The sequence below is a fragment of the Hippopotamus amphibius genome, chromosome 10, assembly GCF_030028045.1.
Source record: "Hippopotamus amphibius kiboko isolate mHipAmp2 chromosome 10, mHipAmp2.hap2, whole genome shotgun sequence".
NCBI lineage: Eukaryota > Metazoa > Chordata > Mammalia > Artiodactyla > Hippopotamidae > Hippopotamus > Hippopotamus amphibius.
This window is the reverse complement of record NC_080195.1, coordinates 33571916-33594820: the sequence shown is the minus strand read 5'-3', so window position 1 is coordinate 33594820 and position 22905 is coordinate 33571916. Positions and strand designations below refer to the sequence as shown.

Here is a 22905-nt window from a genome sequence, read left to right as displayed (position 1 = left end):
CGCGAGACCCAGTGCACATGACGGGGCTCAGAGGGTGCGTTTCAAAGAGGTGATGCAAACCAGATCTCTTACCTGCAGATCCAACTCATGGCACCTTTGAGCAATTTCTTCCTTGGCCGACAAAGCTTCATGTAGTTCCTCTGAAGTTTTCTTCAACTGGGTACAAACAAAGAGCTACAGTCAGCACTGGAACAGGACGTGGCAACAACTCATAACAACAATAACATGCACAACCCAGAACGAAAACACCCCCCCTCTCCTTTCTGTGAGGCAGGGAGAAGGCAGGAGCCCTTCTGCATGAGTCAAAAGAAGGCACTTCTAACTTCAAATGTCTTTTGGTCCTAAGTCTTGTCTTTTCTGTACTTGGAATTTGGTTCTTTCCTCATATCAAGTTTTCTCACACATCTTCTCCTATCTGGGCTACTTGGTTCTTGGTAATGTTGATTCCGTAATAACTGAGAAATCTCACCTTGGTAAAATATAATATGTGCTAGAGAAACAGGGGTTCAATTGTTAAAATAGCTAGTGTATTTCAACACAACGGTTTAGTCATACTAAACCTTTGTGTTAATTTTCTATATCACAGTTTTAAAATAAAAGATTTTTATTCTGATTTTCAGCACCAACCAAATATTCCCAAGTTGTGTCCCATTATTATAATAAACTCTAAATTAGCAATGTATGAAAAAGATTAATTAAAATTAATTTTTAAGAAGACAAAAATTGATGAAAATAAAATTATATTGGCTTTTCATTTCATGTGACCACATCTCTGTAATATAGATTAAAAAAATGCATTCAAGCGTAAACTCAAACACCACAAAGTAAGGGAAAGACAAATTACAAATTAAAATTAGAGCATGTCCAAAGATTTTCCTGCAAAACACTTAGAAACCATGGGGAAGAAATGAGAGAGAACAGAAAACAACAATTTCTACTCAGGCTTTGGAACAGATGTCCCAGTGGGAACACAGCAACTGGCAATACAACAGTATTTTATTAAAAAGGGATAATTAAGATTACAAATAAACTTTTCTCTTAAAACTGTAAGAATACTTCCTAGAGTTCCTTAAAAAATATAGTAGTTCCTTAGTGCGTTTAAACATCTCCTGACCGTTCACTTTTTCACAAAGATGAAGGGTACAGGAGACGTCTTCAACTGAAGAATAACATGAAACAAAAGGTAAAATATCTTTTGTATTATTATTTTTTAATATTTATTTATTAATTTATTTTTATTTATTTATTTTGGCTGTGCCAGGTCTTAGCTGTGGCACATGGGATCTTTAGTTGTGGCATGCGGACTTCTTAGCTGCGGCATGCATGTGGGATCTAGTTCTCTGACCAGGGATGTAACCCGGGTCCCCCTGCACTGGGAGCTCGGAGCCCCACCCACTGGACCACCAGGGAGGTCCCCTCTTTTGTGTTATAAATAAATCACAGGATTAAATGCCTGTCATCTTCCAGGACTGCATCTATTGTGTTAAATGTGGCATACAGAAAGATATCATTGATGGAAAAAGAAAAACCATGACTATATAACACGAATTACAGTAAGTTAAAGAAGTCAATTTATTTTAAAGTGGGTCGTGCAATAATACGTTAATTACAAATTACAAATTTAATGTGTAATATCCATTAGTGTGTGATATCCATTAGTAAAATGGCTTAAGTTCTTGAATATTAGGTAACAAAATAAAGAATTATAGCAATATATTTCACAGACAATTTCAACTGAAACATCCTTTTCATTAATATCTAAAGTGTACCCTCTAATCTCTGCATGGATAAAAGCAACGCAAGACCAGGTACCTGGCGATCGAGGTCGACATAGGCGTCATTCCCAGCAGAGACGGGGGCCTCTTTACTCATCAGCTGAAATTGAGATTTAAGGGGTTACGACCACGAGACAAGAGACATTCTATATAACACACTTACAGCAGCAACCGTGAACACCCAGCTGCCACAGACGTGTAAAAACTATGACGAAATCACAAATGCAAAGGAACGTTTTCCTATACACTGAAGCTCTTCAGTCTGCAGCTCTGTTTTGCTGCAGGCTTAGCCTTCACTTAAAATTACACGTGTAATCCTGGTACGCAGTTTCACGGTCGGGCCAGTCATGAGCATCAAGTATTACTTATTCTTACCACTAAAAAGACAAGTCTTTACGTTAAAATGTGGCTAAATATTTAAAACATTGACTTTTCAGTAAAAAAAACCCAGCAACACTAAGCAATTATTTCTGAAGATTGAATGTGGGTCACATCAGTATCAGCCCACATTAACTGCTGACGGCTGGTGATGACAGACACATGGCACACATACACGGATCTAGGTCTCAGCCTCTCTCACCCTTGTGCTGCACACAGGGAAGATCCAGAGGGTGTGTGAGGGTTTGGGGAGAAGGGATAACATTCTGACTGTGACAAATGTCAGGGGCAGACTTGAATGTCTCAATTTTCTCCTGTTTCCTTCTTATGTTCTGTCTGAAAGAGGGACAATTAGAAACGTGGGGACACTATTGAGAGATCTTGTAATTTCAGCCTTCACCGCACTCTCTCAAGAACTGAAATGTTATGCTCAGCTGTACCTTTTTCTCTGCATCAGTGGTTCTGCAAGTGAGGTCCCCAAACCAACACCACCAGTGCTGCCTAGGAACTTGTCAAAAATACAAATTCTTGGGTCCCTGCCCAGATTTACTGAATCAGAGACTTTGGCTTAGGGCCCAGCACGCACACTGAAGTTTGAGAACCACTGCTCTATATTAATGTCATGAGAAGAGGGAAGGCCCCGTAGCCTAACTGGGGGGCGGGGGGAATCTCAGGAAGAGTAAAAGAATACTGGCTTCAATTTTTATGCTTTTATTGTAAAAAATATTAAAAAGATGTTCAAAAGATTTTTCTTCCAATTGAAAAAATAACACCGAATGTAGAGAAGATAAAATTCAGAAAAAATACAAAGATTTTTGTATTTAAGAAGCAACCTGTGCCACGGGTCTCACACAGCTCAAGAAAGAGAGAGACAAATACCGTATCACGTGATAAGGGCTGTGCCAGACACGCAGATCTGATTCAGGGGGTGGGGAGTGGGAAGGAGTGGAAGTATTTTCTTCTAGTCTTTTTCCTGCTCCCATTGTCGCAGCACCTGTGAATAAAAACCTTGGCACCCCACCCCTTGAACACAGCCTTCTCTCGGTCACAGCTAGGATGTCTGTCCCCCAACCTTGACGAGGCATCCAGGCCCTGCACCTCCCGACTTTCTCCCTGGTTTTCACTCACAGCCCGTCACCCTGGTGTTCACTGTGTCCCTCGCTCCGCTGAGACTCTACAGCGAACATTACTGTCCTGCCTGCCTCAAGTTTACGCCTCTTTCTTCTGCCAACATCATCAACTTACTTTTGGAAACCTTCCCACTCTGTACTTTAGCTTACACAGTTCATCATCTGTTTAATCAGTTACCTTCTCTTTCTGGCCTAGACTTCACTGTCTATTATTGTGATGATTTTGTCAATACAATCAATTCTCTTACCTTAATACCTTCTCCCCGGCAAAATCTCAATCCAAGACCAATCCAGCTACCTATCTCTTCTGGCCATATACCCTGACTGCTAAGTACTGAGAGAGTAGATATTTTTTAAACCATAAAACACAATATACAGTTTCCAATCTCAGCTGGGCCTTCAAAGTTGCCCCCCAAATACAGCTACGCTTTCCCAGTCAGCAGTCTCTTTATTCCCTTTAGAGATTATTCCAAACCTTTCCTACTTCTCAAACCCCACCAACTCCCTGCCACTCTTCATCAGAAAACCTTGCTTCCAGAGAAGAAATCCCCCAATTTCCTGCCCCTTCACCTACAAAGCTGGCAGCATTCACGCCCATCCTTTCCTTCTTCAGTCCTGTTATACTACAAGTGTTACTCTTCCCACCGAAGGCTACTCCCTCCACCTAGGCTCTCCACCCTGTCTCGTCCCAGCTTCTCAGAGACCCTGCACCATTTATCATCCCCTCTCGTGTCATTTCAGCCTCTATCTGGCTCTTTCCTGCGGCTTCTTCCTATTAGCATTTAAAGAATTAAGAGACTATCATTTACTTGATTACCGTTCACATTTCTCCAAAGAAGATAATATACAAATGGCCAACAAACGTATGAAAAGAAGCTCAATGTCACTAGTCTTTGGGGAAATACAAATAAGCCACAATTAGAAAACACTTCACATCTACTAGGAAGGCTAACACCAAGAAGATGGACAATGACAAGGGTTGACAATGAGGTAGAGAAATTAGAATCCTTGGTGCATTGCTGGTGGGGATGTAAAATGGTCCAGCACCTGTGGAAAACACATCTGTGTCGGCACTTCCTCAAAAAGTTAAACACAGAATTCCCACATGACCCAGCAATTCGATTTCTGGGTATATACCCAAAAGAATTAAAAGCAGGTGTTCAAAAAAACCCCGTACACTCATGTTCACAGCAGCACTACTCGCAATACCAAAAAGGTGGAAACAGCTCAAATGTCCACCAAATGATGAATGGACAAAGTGTGGTCCACCCACACCATGGAGTATCAGTCAGCCACAAAAAGGAACTAAACATTGATACATGCTACGGAATAACCTTGAAAATGGCAACTTTTACATTATGTGTATTTTACCACACAGAAAAAAAATCAAGGTCAGCAGCACCTGAAGAGAGACATACAGCCGATCATCCTTGAAAAGCCCCTCTTCAATTCCATCCAGTCACCCTGTCCTCCTCCGCAGCCCGTTCACTAAAGCTCTGACAATGTTCCAACCTGTCCACTCCTCTCCACCCGACCGCTGTAACCTAGTTCAGGCTTCCGTCCTTCCTCACTGGATAATTACGAAGGTCTCACCTGCTCTCCTTTTTCTAGTCCTTCTTCTCATTGCCTGGATTTTCTCAAATACAGACTTCAGGGTATGTGCTCCTTTAAAATCTATTCACTGGTTTCCAAAATTCCAACTCTTTTGACATAGCTGCTCAACGTCCTACTGACCCTATGGCTCTTGCCCCACCTCCAGCACCGCCCACCCCCCACGTTTGCAGGGCTTTCTTTCAACACCTCCCCATGCCGGGCAGCTCCTGCTTCCTCGCCTGCCTCCTGGACGGCAGGACGGTGTGTGCCCTTCCTAGCCTCATCGCATCCCCCAGCGCTCCGCAGAGACGCCGCATTCTCTGGGAAGCCTTCCCTAGCATCCTCACACTGAGTGACACACTCCCTTGAGGTCCTCCTGTCTTTTCCCCGTGATGGCACTTTTCATTCTGAAGGCTTTGGATGTACCTGAATTGCAAGTTGGGCCATGTCTCCCTTTAGGCTCACATGTGTGAGATGAGACCACGTCTATCTTTCCCATAGTTGTATCCTGAAGGCCTCCTATAGCTCCTACTGCATTGTAGGTGCTCAGTAAGTATTTACTAAGTGAACAAAATGAATATGCACATAACGGATGTATCATCTAAAAATCTCATTGTACATACCTTTTTATACATTGCTTTGTTCACCTGACATTTTAAATGTTTTCCCTCTGTCAGAAGACACCTTTTTTTGGTTACAAATTTTTATCAGCTACATAATATTCCATGGGATAGAAGTGCTATAATTTAAACACCTGATTATCAATGGATTTACACTGTTTTCACATTTCTGTTAATATAAAATAGACTGATAAACGCAGTTGTGCCCAATCTTGGTCTGAATTTCTAAATAATTCCTTGGGATAGATAGAGTCACAGGATGAAAATCACAAAGTCACAGATTTTAATTTAAAAAAAAAAAATCCTGATTAAAGATACAATACCTGTTACTGTAGAAAAAATAGGAAAATACAGAAAAGAGTAGAAAACATGCAACCATTTGGAGATAGTTAACATCTTAATTTTTATTTTTATAAAAAACGGGATTATACTGTTTGTGTGCTCTGGATCCTACCTTTTTAACCCAATATACTGTAAACTTTCCCCATGTCATTATATACTCTTCAAAAAACATACTTTAATGACTACATAACATACCAACATATTATCATATCATACTTTGTCTGTTCCCCTACTGCTGGGCAGTAAGGCTGTCTCCAGTGTTTCAGAGCTAGAAAACAGTGCTGAAGGGAACAGTCTCGAGGCGGCACAGCACAGCGCTACGGGCGGGCCCTGCTTTGACCTGACTCTAGCTCTGCCGCTGCTTTGGGGTGAACCTCAGCAAGCTATTCACTGCTGAGGCCTCCACTTCCTCTTTTCGAAAATGGGGACAGTAACAGTACATACCTCAAAGGACTGTAGTTAATTTTGTTTTTCTTTTTTAAAACTGTGGTAAAATATATGTAACATGAAAGCTGTCACTTTTAGCAATTTCTTACGTGTACACTTCAGTAGCATGAATTACGGCTGCAGTGGGTTTTAAGTGAGTTAGCGATGTAATGTGTTTAGTAAGTCAGCACATAGTAGGTGTAGACAAACACTTGCTAGCGCTATTATCACCATCTATCTCTGTATTTCAGACTTCCTCAGGATAAATTCCTAAGAGTGGAATCACAGGATCCATTAGAGTAAGGAAGAACAGTTAGTGGCCCCCTTATTATTTTTCCTGTTTTTGCTTAGTAACAGAATCCTCAAATTTTGTCTGGGTCCATGGCCACCTGGAATAAAGACCACATTCTCCAGTTTCCCTGTGCGGCAATGTGAGTAACAGCTGGATAACAGGAGTGAGAATTCCCGGAAGTTTACTAAGAGGAAGTGGCGCACCTTCCTTCAGCCCTGCCTGCTGGCCGGAACGTGAATGTGAGGGCTGGAAGCCAAGCAGCCTCGGCTGACCATGGGGTGGGAATCACGTACTAGAGATGGCAGACAAGAAGATGCAAGAAAGCTGGGTCCCTAATGCCTACAGAGCCAACCCACAACCACTTAAGAGCAAGTTATACTCGTATCTCGCCTGGGTGACCATCACTTTGTTAGTCTCCTACCAAACTGACCCTCTGTTAAAAGCTTTGTTTTGTCAAAAGGTCCTGTATAACAGTGAATTTGGCTGACTTTTCTCCCCAGTTACTGGGAGGTAGCCTCTAAATCTCTGGAGTTTCTCTGCTGAGTGTCTTATTCATGGTGGGTCCCCTAGATAGTTTAAGCTAGGAGATGACTCTGGTTGGGGCCTGATGATGCCAGGAAAACCAACTGCGTATTAGAGGGCTGGGGCTTTGTGTCACTTGATATCAGCCTGACCTCTGGGGCGGGTAGAGGGGCTGGAAATTTAGTTCAACCTTGTGGCCAGTGACCCAATCGATCAAACCAATAAAATGAAACCCCAACAAAACTCTGGACATGAAAGCTCGGGTGAGCTTCCCTGGCTGGCATCTCTCTGCGTACTGAGTCTGGGACCCCCCCAGACCTCCATTTCACAGGGGTGGGGCAATGGTGGGGCCTGGGGTGGGGTGGGGAGTGGGGAGTTGGTTCTGACTCGTACCCTTTTGCTGTAATAAAGCCGTCACTGTTACCGAGTTCAATAAGTCATTCCAGCAAGTAATCAAATCTGAGAGGTAGTGTGAACTTCTGGATTCATGGTCAGTCGGTTGGATTTAAAAGGAAAACACTTTAATTTGCATTTAGCATTTTTCATGTTTATCTGTCGCATTTTTTTCTGTTGGTTACTTACATTCTATACTGTTTTAATTCCCTTAAAGGTTGCTTCCATTACTTTCACGATTAAAAAATTCTCCCATCCTAAGGTCATCTTCACTCTCCGGACACACTACCCCCCAAACATGGCACCTTGGCTACCTCAGGTGGAAGGAACCTGAGAAAGGGCGGGGACGGGAAAGATTTTCTGACCTTCCTCTGAAGCAGGTCTCTAGACCCTCACGTGAGAGGTGCCCTCCCTGTGCTCAGAGGAAAGGCATATCCGTATCTCCAAAGTGAGAGGGATGCAGAAGGAATCTGAATAAACAAGACTTCCCATTTTTCGCCCTATCACACTTTTGCACGAGACTCTCCATTCTTCATGGAATCTACCATCAAAACACTCAGGTTGGAACGCTTCTTTGGTCTCTATTTCTTTATGAAGCTTCCTGTGTTGTATAAAACTTATATTCAATACATTTGTATGCTTTTCTCTTGTTAATCTGATTTTGTTTACAGAGGACCCAGCCTTGGAAGAGTAGTGGAAAAAAATATTTGCCCCCCCTCCTACAGCTTCAAATAAACATTCATCTAGAAACTGCTTTGAGTCTGGCTGGAGTTGAAGACCCATTTTTTTCCAAACAAGAAACCAATAAAGTGTGAGGTAGACTGCTGGTTTAAGGTAGATATGATTTAAAATGGCTTTAGGAATGAGTCTACTATCCCTAATTCATTAGGGCATTTAAAAAATTAGGAAGAGTTACCAAATATACATACCTGAAAGAGAAATGTTAAACATTTAAATAAAAATGAGACAAGCTATAGCACAAGTGTAAAGAAAAAAATTCTCAAAAAATGAGTAGGAGAATCTCTTTTTAAAATTTCTACTCCAATTACTTAAACTCATGTTTGCTCCTTTACATTTCTCGCAAAGCAAAAGGGTCCAACATACCTCCTGGATGGCTGTCATGACGACGTGCTGGACAGACTCCTCCATCACCATGATGGCTTGGATGTACTCTGAAAGCAAGAACCACCTGGAATGTCAGTGTTCAGGTGACAGGCAGGCAAGGGCGTAAAGGCTAAGACTTCATGAATTCTCATAAGAGGTTTTCTCTGTTTTGCTTCTTCCTTGGAATTCCTTGTATATGGTTAAATATATGCGTCATAGTAAAGCAAAGGCTGAAAATCACAGTACTTATCTTTCCTTAAAATAATGCCTCCCCCTCCCTCGCCCCTTAAAGTTGAGGCTACAGCTGAGGGTCCCAGCAATGGAGGAGCTCGGGAATGTAAAACAATGAAAGGGTAACGCCTACAGCCAGGATGGGAAGGACTCTGTATTATGATTCCTAAAATCTAAAAATCTTTCGCATTATTCTTTGCTACATGTTAAAAAAAACTTTGATGTCTGTATTTTATTCTTATGTGACATCAAAGCACTGAATTATGCGTAATTCCTACCTTAGTATTTTCTATGATTAAAAAAAAAAACCTGTCATGCATCTGAGAGCTGCTCAGGACAAAGAATAAAGATGAATTTAAGATAGAGACCCTGAGACTACACCTAAACAAAAACCGTGGAACCCTGCGCTTTCAAATAGTGACCCAAATTTCTGATAAGCTAAAGCACCAATTTCATCAATCTTTATCAATTACCCTCACCACTGCCAAAAAAGAGAAGGATCCCTTAGCCGTTAGTGGTGACAAAGTTGGGAAAAAAAAAAAAAATTCTTGCCTTCTAAAAAAGCCCCAGAAGTAGTTTTCATTATTTTCAAATCCAACAATAGATGGAAAAATGGGTATTAAGCATAAAAAAAATCAGTGGGCCAGCTGGATCTCAACAAATATGGTAAATATATTTTAATAAGAAACATTTTAAAAACTAAAGTAAAACGTAAAAAAAAATTTTCCTAATTTTTATTAGAAAATTGTAGCTTCAACTTACCTCTCTCCACTCTATACCCTCCCCCCGCAAAAAACCAAAAAAATTATCTCAGCACTCTAACATGACATGAAGGAATCTTTCTGTGCAATTGTTACAGCGACCTATTGGCAAGACACTCATGGATTTGGAATGCCAAACTGTAATCCTTTGATTGACAGGTAATTTGTTTAAAAAAAAAAAAAAGGGAATTTTGACAGCACTATTAAATTATGACATTCTGGTTGTTAATGCCAAAGCTTGTAGTTAAACACAACATGGTTTTAAGGAGGTACTGTCCTAAGGATACTTGTACCCAATCAGATGTGTGGTCACACACACACACGCACACACACACACACACACACACACACGACACGCTTAAACCACAGGCGTCGCTCTCAGGTCCAAAGTAGGAGTAGTGTGTATCATGACTTAACCGCTCTCTGGTCAAAAAAAAAAAGAAAGAAAGAAAGACAAGAATTCCTTTAGCCTGAGCTCAACTTTTTGTGTTTGGTTTGTTGACGAGAAGCATCTTGGGAGCGCTGGGGACAAGGCGCCAAGCACGGGACGCCCAGGCCACAGGGCAGCCGCACGGCTGGGATCAGGTGGAGAGGCAGTGGCCTGGCCACGGCGGGAGCCGGGCGACAGCCCCGTGCATGGGAAGGAGGTGATGGCGGGGGCGGAGGTTAGTCAGGTGTGAGAGGGGAAGCGTTAGTTAAGAAGCGGTGTTGCCACGTCAAGGCCCTTCCCCGCGAACACCGTACATGCTGGGTGATGATGCTGAGAGCCACGTTAACGTACAAGTTTTGAAAAGTTTAAAAGAAATGTTAAATCTTAAAAGTCCAGAATCCAAGTCTGTGTGACTACTGGGTGCAGCTCCAGGAGGCAGTGGAGAATGAGGTGGGCTACGTCAGGGAGTTCATTCTGCCAAGTGAGCCTCTAGGTCCGAGACGTACAGCACAGTTTAGTACAAAGAGTATTCAGTTCTAACGTGGAGGGGACGTGGCGTTCTGTCCTCACCAGCCTCTCACGAGCAAGAAATCTTGGGCAAGTCAAGTAATACTTATGAGTCTCAGTTTCCCAATCTGTAAGAAGTGGTTTTTGTTCTGTTACCAGGCAGAAGGGAGACACTCAGTAAATATATTAGTGTGTTTTTGCTACTAATCTTTGCTTTTTCAAATTCACCACCATTTAGGTACCCCAATTTGAGAAGTCAGAGAGCCAAGATAAAGGGGCGTGGAGCCAATGTTCTCAGCAATCACGCCTTACTTCTAGGAACTGAAAAACATCCTCTGAACAGAAAGCCCTTGTTTTTGTTTCTGCAGTGCTTTATGGATTACAAAGCAAACACACATACACAGCTTCACTGACTCCTCACGACCATCAGGTTTCGTGCCCTCACTCTGCAGACGAGGACACAGGCCGAGCACCTAGCGCAGGGACAGGTGGCAGACGGCACAGCCACCCTGGTCAGCCTCACACCATGTGTCCCAGGTGCGCAGTGACAGGTGACACTCAGCAACCCAGAAGTTCACTGGCCTTGATTCAAGCTCTCAGCTGTGCTCCTGAGAGCAGAGAATGCCCTCTGGACAGTGAGAGGTTAAAATCCTGCTCAAATTTTTCGTCATTTGTATAATTTTTAGGGAAAACCTCAATCTAGGTGTTACACAAACATTTGGTCTGTGTGAGAAGCTCAACAAATATTCTGATTGCTTTCCCACAGGACTATGGATATAGGTAACATCCTTGTCTTTTCCTGTTCACACCCTGTAATAAATAACCAGCCAGCTCTTAACAGCCACACACCTCCAAGAGCTGATGACTCTCCTAACAGAATAAATACATAAGAAATTCTTATCCGAATTCAATGAACTACATTAAATAATTTTTCATCTGCCTTTTAAAATCAAAGCATCTACCTAGAAATGCCTGTCGCACTCAATCACAAGTCCCATGAGGGCAGGTACTACATCTGTTCTGTCTGACGCTGTGTTCCAAGCCCCAGTAGGATGCATGAGTTCAGTCAATGTTTATGAAATAAACCCTTTGTACGTGCAATCTAAAATATCTAACTTTAAGTTCCCATAGCTGAATTGACTATTATTAATTAATTATTATTAATTGACCTGGCTGGACCTTGTCCAGTTAATAGTAAATGTCATCACACTCAGTGTAGTTAAAAATAATCTACTCAGAGAATTATGGAGCCTTGCAGACGGGGAGAACATCATCACAATCACATTTATTCTAACCTGTAAAACTCTTGTGAGCTTGAAAACAGACTGCCAACAAAATCACAGCAAATGGCATTCTGTGTGGGTGGCCTTACGATGTTATTGTTTGTACGTGTGATTCATATATAAAATCCACAATATTAAATTGTATGTATAAATATACTTCTCTTAATTAATTTCACACGCGTACGCCAACGTCAGATCAATTACCTTGCTTCTGCTCACAGTTCACAGCACAGCCTAAAATGAGCTGGAGCATCCTCCCCAGCTCTGCGGCATCCGAGTGCTCTCCGATAAGGTTCACATCAGGAAGGGTAAAATCATTAATTTGCTGCCCTAAAATCTGGACAGAGATGAAAACAGAGAACTGCATTTACATCCGTGCGACCGAATAAAACGTTTGACAGACATCTGGCTTGTCAGCACCAGAACTCACCGCTGGGAGCAGAGCTGTCAGGCCAGTCTCACTCCCAGCTTCTATTTATACCTCCCATATATACATCAGAACAATCCTGAGTCACAGCAGCTTAGCCCCTAATGTGCTGTGTGGTACGTACACTGAGCAAAGACACTGAGCACTACTGACCCCTCCACCTCTCCCAGAAAGACTGGATGTGTACTCTCTAGAGAAGCAGAGCCAAGAGGTTTGGAACCAGGGGGCACCAGAAAGAGCAGGAATGAAAAACAGATTCATGCCCCCACATGGTTCCTCTGGCCACGTTCACTCCGTGTGACTCCAAAATGCTGGTAACAAGACACCCATATCAGGAAAGAGAATGGAGGCTTCCTTTATGGGGAAACTGGCCCCACATGAAATGACACATACAGACAAACGGGTAGGTTTCTGCCTGATAACCTACAGTGAAAAAAGAAGATCCTAAAAGCGCAAAAGCAGGATGAATGTGGCTGTAGAGTGATGGGTGAGGAAAGAGCAGTGAAAGGGGAGGTGAGGGGTCACGCGGTAACTGGTGGCTCCTGGTAAGAAGCACAGATCCGATTCTCGGTGCAACGGGAAACCAAGGAAGATGACGTGGAGGACGAGAGTGACATCATCAAATTCTCATTTTTAAAAATCACCTGGCTTGAGAGTGGAGAACAGACTGCAGAGGGGTAAGAGTGAAATCAGGGCTGCCAGTCAGACTCTGCTAGTCATCTAAGCAAAGGCCGATGATGGCTTGATACAGGGTGCTGGCAGCAGAGATGGAGGAAACTGTGTTCTGGGGATTTAACTAACAGGTCTTGCTGATGATATTAAAAGAAGGAAGGACTGTACAGTGATCTGTAGGCTTTGAACTTGAACAGTAGGGTGGATGGCAGAGTCATGTACTGAAGTGATAAAGACAGATAACACAAGTATAGATGTAGGTTTAAATGCACGTAAGCTCGAGCGAAAGGAACAGTAAGGAAATAACACAGGTGTTTCTAGGCTGTGTTGTGTTCACTTGGTACCTGTGATCGTGAAATTTAAAGTAAAACTAGTTCCACTGCCTGATTTTTTCCCCAAGCGACCGTTCTGATGCAGAGGTTAAACTGAGTCAATCTAGGAATGGGGGTTTGCCAAGGAATAAGATGGAAGCAGGCAAGGGACCGATGAGTGGTCATGCGTGGGCTCTACACCACCTTCATGGGTAAAGGAAGAAGGAGAGCGTTGATGGACAGCAGAACGGAAAGTTTAACATAAATGAGTAACCACTCACAAACTATCCATACTACACTGAAAAAGATGAGTTCTCTAATAATCACCTAATAGCTGGTTTTTCAAACCAACATCCTAGAGACCATACAATGGAAGATAAAACTAATTATTAACTTTGAGGTTAAGTTTTCCTTTACTTGAAACTATTGCAAAATCTTGTAAAATTAAACTACCCTAAAGTAACACTTACAAGCAGAATGAAAAAAAGTCCTTACCTCATGATTGTAATCCAGGATTCCTTTCAAAATTTTCTTTAAATTGCTTATCTGTTTAAAGAGAGAGAAAACAAGGTTGGGTAAAAGGTAACCACAGGTGAAAATATACTTCAACCTAAGAAATTTCTGAACCAACTAATCATTCTTGTTAATCATAAACATAAAAAATAAAATCCAACAGTACATTTGAATTACCATCATAAAAAAGGACTATCAATGGCTTAATTTATTTGATCTAAGAGATTTATAAAGCAAATTAAGTATCCAGTTATGTTAAATTTTCAATGTTCCGACCACACTGACAAAAATTGGAAGGTAACTGAACAACACAACAGTAAGTTTAAATTCTGCAGATTTTCTGCACGGAAAGAAAAAATGTGTCATCCTTAGTGAAGACCTGAGTTCAGTGCTGTTTCACCCAGAAAAGTAGAGGTGCATCTTACATAGAGGGTAAGTTCTAAGGTTAGAGCATTAAGCAAAAATTATAGTCAAAATTAACCTTGGAAACCTCTTAAAGCAACCCTATGAAGGAATGTCTCCAAATTCCTCCATGGTCAGAAAGAAAAGCGTGTTTCTTCAGCTGGGACCAAGTAAACACTTAGGGGCCATAAGGTTAAAAAAAAATATTACTATATCTTTAAATGTTAGTATAAATGCTCAGCACTGCAAGATACTCGTGCTGTAAAAAGCATCCCAGTAACAAGACAGGATGAGGGACCAACACTCACTGGACTCCAGAGCACAGGCTCCTGGTCATGTGACCTGGGTGAAATCACAGGCAGAATCACCTGCACTATTTACTATAAACTTATTTTTTCCCTCCTTTTTTGGGACTCAACTCATATGGCTGAGTTCGTGTTAAGATGCACACACGATATGATGCTGTTGCTCGTCTAACTGGCTGTCCCCAGGTAGCTGCTCGTAGTTGAAGACGTCCTAGGACTGAAGACAGGAGGAGTGGTAGCTATCAAGTAAAAGATCCCACAGCAGTGGGATCCAGTGGTTAATCAAAGACATACTTATTTTTAAGGGAGAAAATAAACTGAAAAACTCATATTTAAAAAAAAAGAATCTCATAAATAAAACTAACATGTTTGTATGTCTAAGAAAATTTGGAGACATGGAAAACATATAATATACTTTCTTTGGTTCTAGGGTGTTCAATTTTTCATATTTTAACATTTTAAACTATAAAGTCTTAAAAATCAATGTGTTCACTTAAAATGGTAGTTTATTCTCCACTGAAAAAAAGCTACAAATCTTATCATTAATCAATGGTATCTTAACATCAATCTTAAAATTGAAATGTAACTGAAGAAATATAATATAGGATAAAATACAGAGAACAGGAATGCAAATCAGAATGGTTACGTTCAATTCTGAATATTAAGAACAGGATAAACACTCCCTCTTCTCTCTGTTTCTGCCTTGGCACCCTGGTGACACTGAAGACCGTGTGTGTTTATGTGCATGCTGTGTGCACGGGCGTGGGACACGCAGCTCCCTCTTGTGACGCAGCAGCAAACACGAGCCGATCTGCAGCATGACTGCAAACGTGGTGCACGTGGCAAAGACATCACTTTGGTTGCCTATTTTTGAAAGGTTATTTAGAAATTAAACAGCATCCACTCCCTCTAGCTCAGTGAAGAGGAGGACTTCGATTCTGGCAGGCCCAATATCTAGTCAATGAATAAATGTTTTCCTCAAACACATGTTCTAGGGGAAATATAAAGACAAACTGAGCTTAGCTCATCCTACATCCAGGGATTTCACAGGCTCACTCATTTGCATTTCGGAGTCTATACCAATCTGTATTAAAAATAAATGGCTCCAGAGATTTCCAAGCTGCCAGTCGTGACCACAAATCAATCTGGTGTAAGGGACTTGCAGAGATGGAGAACGAGTCAGCAGTGACCAGGGTGCGGGTGCAGGCGGTGGGTGTGGGTGGAGGCAGCACTGGACACCTGGCAGGGGTGGAGCAGTCTGCATCTCCACTGCGGCGGTCGTGACGGGAACGTACACACCGACAGAGCCACACGGAGCTGTGCACACACGCAGGGGAGTGTGTGCAGAACTAGCGAACTCTGAATGCACTGGACAGTACCCACCTCGGTTCCCTAGGTTTGATACTGCGTTACAGTCATGCAAGACGTTAGCCCTGGAGGAACTGGGGGAAAGGTATGTGGAACTTCTCTGCACATTTCTCTCCCCAACCCCTGTGAATCTACAATCATTTCAAAATATACACTTAAAAAAATAATTTACAGATGGGTTGCAATTTATATTTTAAAAAATAAAATAACATTACTGCATGAAGTAAGGTTAAAAACTTATTCAACTATATATGAACATACATTTAGGTGGGTAGGAGGCTGCAGGATAAACTGTATTTCTCACTGTGGGTTTTGGTCAAAGATGCTTAAGAAATACTGAAAATTAAGGCTACTAGGAAGGAAGTAAAAATAATCCATTCTCTGAGTGTTCTGGACACAGTTAATAATGGTCACTGTTTCCTCATTATAAATAACTATTTCCTCACCAGCAACTAACATGACTGTCCTGAGTACGTTACACGTGTTAACTCATTTATTTCTGGGAGGTAGAGCCTATCACAATCCCCATTTTACAAATGGGGAAACCCAGGCACTAAAATCTTAGACACTTTCCCAGGGGTCGTGAGTGGCCAGGCTGGCATGTGGACACGGGCAGTCTGGCTCTGGAGCCCAAGCCCTGAGTCACCATGCTTTCCCGACTCAGACTGTATCTTGGTGAGCAATTCCAGGTTGCCCCCAATCTTCAATTCTAGATTATTTCACCAAAGGCTATCTAAGTTTCTAAAGCTCACTAGACAGATCAGAGCAAAAGTCAACAAGTATTATACACACCCAAGTAACAGCTTAATTAACACATAGGAAAATAAAAAGAAAATACCTTTAGCCTCCAATTATCTCCTACTTCAGTTTTGATTCTGTTTAGCCAATTTTCATCAAAATACGTGGGATCTCTGCAAATAAGAAAAAGCTAGCATATTAGTATTATGCAGCTTTCAAGCTAAAACAAAACCAAAACCAAGCACACACACACACACATACAATTGAAACCCATCCTGTATCATAACTTAACTGCAACAAAAAAGATATTTGACACGTCAGCCACAAAATAATACACGTACATGAGATCGAATGCAATTACAGTGGAAATGTCTAAAATCAACCTATCACTCATTAAAAAACATAATTTTATCAAAAGTAAGCTAAAAGGTGAAAGTGATAACATGCAATTAATATATATTTTTAAATTATACACTAATCTGGAATTAACATTAGTAGATACCACACTAATATCTAAAAAGTCAAAATCAATGACAATTGTTTTACAAAGGCAAAAGTAGCATATTAGGAAGAAGGTTAAAATAGCCTTTCAGTGAATATTTTTTTTCTTACCATACAGTTTTATTTATTTATTTATTTATTTTGGGGGGGGTACCATACAGTTTTTATTTTTATTTATTTTTTTATTTTTTTTCAGTGAATATTTCAATGACTTCCATCACCTATTACTTCAAAGGTCACCAATAATGTTGCTAAAGTTTCAATTTCTTTAAATAATATAAACAGAGAAGCTGTTTACATAATAATAGACATTAGACAAAACTGGATACTGTTTCTGTTTGCAGAAGCCCTAAATCTAAGATAACAATGGTGTGGACAAACAAACTGAACCAAGGATAGAAGCTGAATATACTTATGCTTATTTTTCTTAAGAAAACCTCAGAACTTCTATAAACACTAGAAAGAAAAAAAAAATGCTTTTAGCCTGGCATGATATTCATTTTAAAGTTCCTGAAACTGATGCTCTAGGAAATTATCTGTTCAAGACCACAGGTTGAACATCTCTGTCCTGCTCCACCAGGTGCCAAGTCCAAAGATCTTTTCATAACAGGACTGTCTCTGTTCATTCAGAAACATAATGGCAACAAGAGAAATATGTTAGGGAAAAAAAATCTACATTTCAACTTAAACTGCCATTCAAACTGATTAATATAATCAGTACTAAATTTTGTTCAAATTATCTTTAAAAGAAGTAATCTGCTATATAGAGTTTTTAAATTTTATTATTAAGAAAAATGTACATATTTAGGCATAAGTATTCACGAAAAAAGTTACAACTAAGTTTTCTCTGTAGAAACCTATTAGGAGGGACTTCCCTGGTGGTCCAGTGGTAAAGAATCTGCCTTCCAATGCAGGGGACGAGGGTTCGATCCCTGGTTGAGGAACTAAGATCCCACATGCTGAGGGGCAACTAAGCCCATGCCACAACTACCGAGCCCACGTGCCACAACTAGAGAGCCCTCAAGCTGCAACTACTGAACCTGAGCGCTCTGGAGCCTGTGCACCACAACTAGAGAGAAGCCCACGCGCCACAATGAAAGATCCCATGTGCTGCAACTAAGACCTGACACAGCCAAAAATAAATAAATATTTAAAAACAAGAAATTAGGATTATTTTTGAGACCTGTATCAAAGTTAACAACATTAACTTTATTGTCTATTCCTCTACTCTTAAATTTTTTTAAATTGAGATATAATTCACATACCATACCAATTCGCCCGTTTGAAGTATACAATGCAATGGGTTTTAGTATATTCATACCAACACAATCTAATTTTAGAACCTTTCCACTTTCCACAAAGAAACCCTGGCTGTCACTCCCTATTTCCCCCTCTCTCCAGCCCCTAGACATCACTAATCTACTTTCTGTTTTCATGGGTTTGCCCATTTTGGACACTTTATGTAAATGGGATCGTACACTGTGTGGGCTTTGTGTCTGGCTTCTCTCACTCAGCGTGTTCCTATGGCTCGTCCCTGTTGCAGCACATGTCACCACTTCATTCCTTTTTATGGCTCAAAACTATTCCATTTGTGGATACACTACACTTTATCTATTCATCAGCTGATACACATGCTTCACAGGGGTATGTGCCTAGGAGTGGAATTGCTGGGTCCCAGAATACCTGGTTAAACCTGAAGCATGACCAAACTGGTTTCCAAAGCAGCTACACCATTTTACACTCCCGCTAGCAACACAGGTCAGTCACTTCTTCCACAGCCCTGCCAACATTTGTTATTCTCTCTCTAAAAAGTTATGCCCATCCTAGAGGGTATGAAGTACTATCTCACGGTGGGTTTGACTTGCATTTTCTTAACTGACTAGCAATGTCAAGCACCTTTTCATGCGCTCATTGGCCATTTGTATATTCTCTGTGGACAAGTCTACTCAGAGTCATTCCTATTTAACAGCTGGGTCATCTTTTTGTTATTGAGTTGTGAGAGTGGCTTTTTTTTGTTTCTTTGTTCTTTGTCTTTAGTATTCAGGATAAAAGCCCCTTATCAGCTATAAGATGTGTAAACAATTCCTCACATTCTGTGAGTCATCTTCTGACTTTCTTGATAGCATAGTTTGCAGCACAATGGCTTTTAATTTTTGATAACATTCAATTTATCTAGCTTTTGCTTTCAGTACTATATCTAAGAAGCTGTTGCCTAATCCAAGATTAGGAAGATTTACTCCCATGTTTTCTTCTAAGATGCTCACGGCTTCAGTTTTAGATTGAGTTATGGGACTTCCCAGGTGGCACAGTGGTTAAGAATCCACCTGCCAATGCAGGGGACACAGGTTTGAGCCCTGCTCCAGGAAGATCCCACATGCCGTGGAGCAACTAAGCCCATGCACGACAACTATTGAGCCTGTGTGCTGCAACTACTGAAACCTGTGCGCCTAGAGCCCATGCTCCTCAACAAGAGAAGCCACCACAATGAGAAGCCCGCGCACCACAATGAAGAGTAGACCCGCTCGCCACAACTAGAGAAAGCCCATGTGCAGCAACGAAGACCCAACGCAGCCAATAAATAAACAGAGAAATAAATTTATAAAAAAAATAAATAAATCGAGTCATGATCCATGTGCACAGTGTACGTAAAGGGTCTGACTTCATCCTTCTGCATGTAGATATCCATACTCATCTATTTTTATTTCAGGCTTAATCTAGCTTCTTTAGTTGAGGTTCTTTTGTTGTTAAGTAAGAGAAATTAATTTGAGCAAACTTGTACAAAAGGAGGGAACTTACTGGAAGACCACTGAGGTATATTACGGTACAAAAAGGTAGCTGGGCCTCCTCCAGTGCTGGGTAAGGATCTGGACAGAGCGCTCCTCTGACTCTCATCCTTGTTTCTGCCCAGGTACACGTTTTCTCTCTGAAGACCAGCCTTTTCTGCTTCCCCACATGGCGCTGAAGAGAGCTGCACACGCACTCCAGGTCTTCACCACGCCAGTTCAATTAGACAGGTTTGAAGACCAGCCATCACTCAACCCCAATTCTACATCCCCAGGAAAGTCCAAATGATCCAGCTAGAGTCCGCTTTTCATCCCTAGTCTGATTATATGTGACTAAAAGATGAAGAGCCACAAGCGGAACACACACAACTTCAGGTTTAATAGAAAGGGACTCCTGTAAACAGGTCAGACAACCCCCCAAAAGCATTCTCTTTGCTCAAAACCTCTTGTAAAAAATAGATAATGCAAAGAAAAACAACTTAAGTGAATTCTACTGAAATAATAAAGAATTGTTATAAAAATAATTCACAAAGTAGAAAATATTCCATATTTTTAATACTTCAATAATCAAACTGTGTCAAAAAAGCTATAATCTAAAAATTACAATCCTTGCCAATCAAGTAACAGTCTTTCCAATCAAAAAGGACTCATAAGAACCGCAATCTGTGAGTCTGGTGCTAAGTAGGTGATGATTACCCAAAGCCAACTAGCTAAGTGGCAATTCAGGGCCACACAGCTAAAAGATACTTACATTTCAATAGGAAACCCCTTAATTTATAAAAAAGAATGCTTTAAAATGTCTAAGAAATTATATACTCTAAGAATTCCAAGATTATGGAATACTTCATTTACAACTTAGAATAACACTTCTTACAAGTCAAAGAACTCAGAAAAATCTGAATAAAATATTTCAAACTAAGCACTGTGACACAGCTTGCTTCCTCCTTAAAAGATTACCACATCAAAGCCTCAGAACGTGCCTGAGCTGGGAAGAGAAGACAACAAGGACAGATGTCACTACTGTGCACTCAGCACCAATAAGCTGCCAGCCGTGGAGCCAGACACTCCGTGTCCACAGTGACCCTGCCAGGAGGGCATCACTGTCCCATGTTACACTGAGGAATCACAGACTCAGAAGTTAAGTAATTTCCCCACCTTCAATCACACCCTCAAGTAGCAGAGTTGATGGTACTGTTATTTTGTTACAAGAGATCAGTAGAGTTCAACACAAAACTGGTCCCAGCAAACAAGACCAAGGTCCTGTGACTAATTCTCTCCTTCCTGCTCAGCAGACAAGTCACAGACAGCAAAGACCCACATCGTTCACGATGCTCTATGGTCATCAGGGGCAGGTGTCTGTCTCATTCCCTGCTGTCTGCCCAGCACTTCATGTCTGATACACAGTTCTCATTGATACCGGAGCACTGAAATACCTCTGGAAGGTGATAGCACGTTTATTTAATAAGCTTCCAATCTACTACTTGGGCGGAACACAGCAAAAATAGTAGCCCATAAATCTAAAATATGACACAAGTGAACCTATCTATGAAACAGAACAGAATCATGGACATAGAGAACAGACTGATGGTTGCCAAGGGGGAGGGGGTTGGGGGAGGGAAGCCATGGGAGGTTGGGGTTAGCAGATGTAAGCTTTTATATAGAGAATGGATAAACGACAAGGTCTTACTCTACAACACAGGGAACTACATTCAATATGATAAACGATGATGAAAAGAATATTTTAAAAAGAATATATATTAAAAAAGAATATATTAAAAGAATATATATTAAATATGTGTTCATATATATTCATACATCATAAGAATGTATATATGTATAATTGAATCACTCTGCTGTACAGCAGTAATTAACACAATGTTGTCAGTCAACTATACTTCAATTAAAAAAAAAAAAAAAAAGACTAGTAGTTCACAGCCTTCTCACATTCAATGTGACTTTTCCTAGCCATGAACTTGACTCAATATGCAGACATCTAGCCATAACTCTGTTTCTCTAAGTGGTTTACAACTTCAGCATGTTTTCTAAGTACCCCCTTAATTGACGTTCTCAGGCTAGCATCAAACAACATAAAAGTAATTTTCTCCAAAATCTTAACAGAGTATAGTTCTGCACAGATATGTAAATAACAAGGGATAATCTTACTGGGAGCATTCTTCATGAGTAAGAAACTATCTTTAGCTTCCTATGATGTCCTGACTCCTGCTAAGAAAACAACACAAGCCAACCACAAAACATACAAAGCCATTTCCTGGATTCTTCCAGTAACACATCTGCTTAGCTGTAATTTATGCAACAGTCAGCTTAAGCTAAAAGAAAAGCCCATTAATTTTAACCCTTAACATAATTCCAGAAATACACTGTCTTCCTGCAGTCAACTGCTTCCACAGAAACCAAAAACTTAAATTTTATTTCTACTGTTAAAATTATTTAAGTACCTTATTTATTCTTATTGAACTCCTCCAAATTAAGATGGGGGCCTGAAACGCTGTATTTTGATTCAGTGTCTTAATATGGCATTTTTATTAGCCAACCTTAGTATTTTTTTTATGGATATGTTAATTCTTAGGTCTATTTTCTTCTTTCTTTTTGGCCGTGCTGTGCAGCATGCGGGACCTCAGTTCCCTGACCAGGGATCAAACCCCGGCCCCCTGCAACGGAAGCGCGGAGTCTTAACCACTGGTTGGGCAGGGAAGTCCCTCTTAGGTCTATTTTCTAATGATCTTTTCATTACCTAAAACGATCACTTTTGGATGCCTGCCTCGAAATGGCTATGGAAGGGTTAGCTACGACATCGGTATTTCACATCCTCAGTGACAACAATAAAACAAACTATGCTGCAGCCTCTGCTGTGTGGGAACCAGCAACTCGGGCACAGAGGCGAGGCCCAGGCTCTAAACCAAGGGCGGCAGTCAGGCCCCACAAACACGAAGGGCCATTCCACCACTGTCCGCGCAGCGTGACCATCACTTTCTCTCTTTTGGTCTCAACTACTTTCTTTTCCCCTCTTTCTTGAACTCTGAGAATAAAACCTAAAGGCACTTAGAGGCACAACTCACGACTGCTGATCCTGTTCTTTC

General features: G+C 41.0%; 1 protein-coding gene across 3 annotated transcripts in view; it reads right to left on the bottom strand.

The window, feature by feature from the left end:
- HOOK3 (hook microtubule tethering protein 3) overlaps window positions 1-22905 on the bottom strand; it is an 88072-nt gene that overhangs the window by 47474 nt on the left and 17693 nt on the right. For all 3 annotated transcript variants that reach the window (XM_057697952.1, XM_057697951.1, XM_057697953.1), the window contains 6 exons: window positions 16624-16696; window positions 13693-13743; window positions 11992-12124; window positions 8576-8643; window positions 1813-1875; window positions 73-156 (listed from right to left, as the gene is read on the bottom strand). In XM_057697952.1, coding sequence (XP_057553935.1) covers window positions 73-156; window positions 1813-1875; window positions 8576-8643; window positions 11992-12124; window positions 13693-13743; window positions 16624-16696 — 472 coding nt within the window. The remainder of the gene's footprint in view (window positions 1-72; window positions 157-1812; window positions 1876-8575; window positions 8644-11991; window positions 12125-13692; window positions 13744-16623; window positions 16697-22905) is intronic.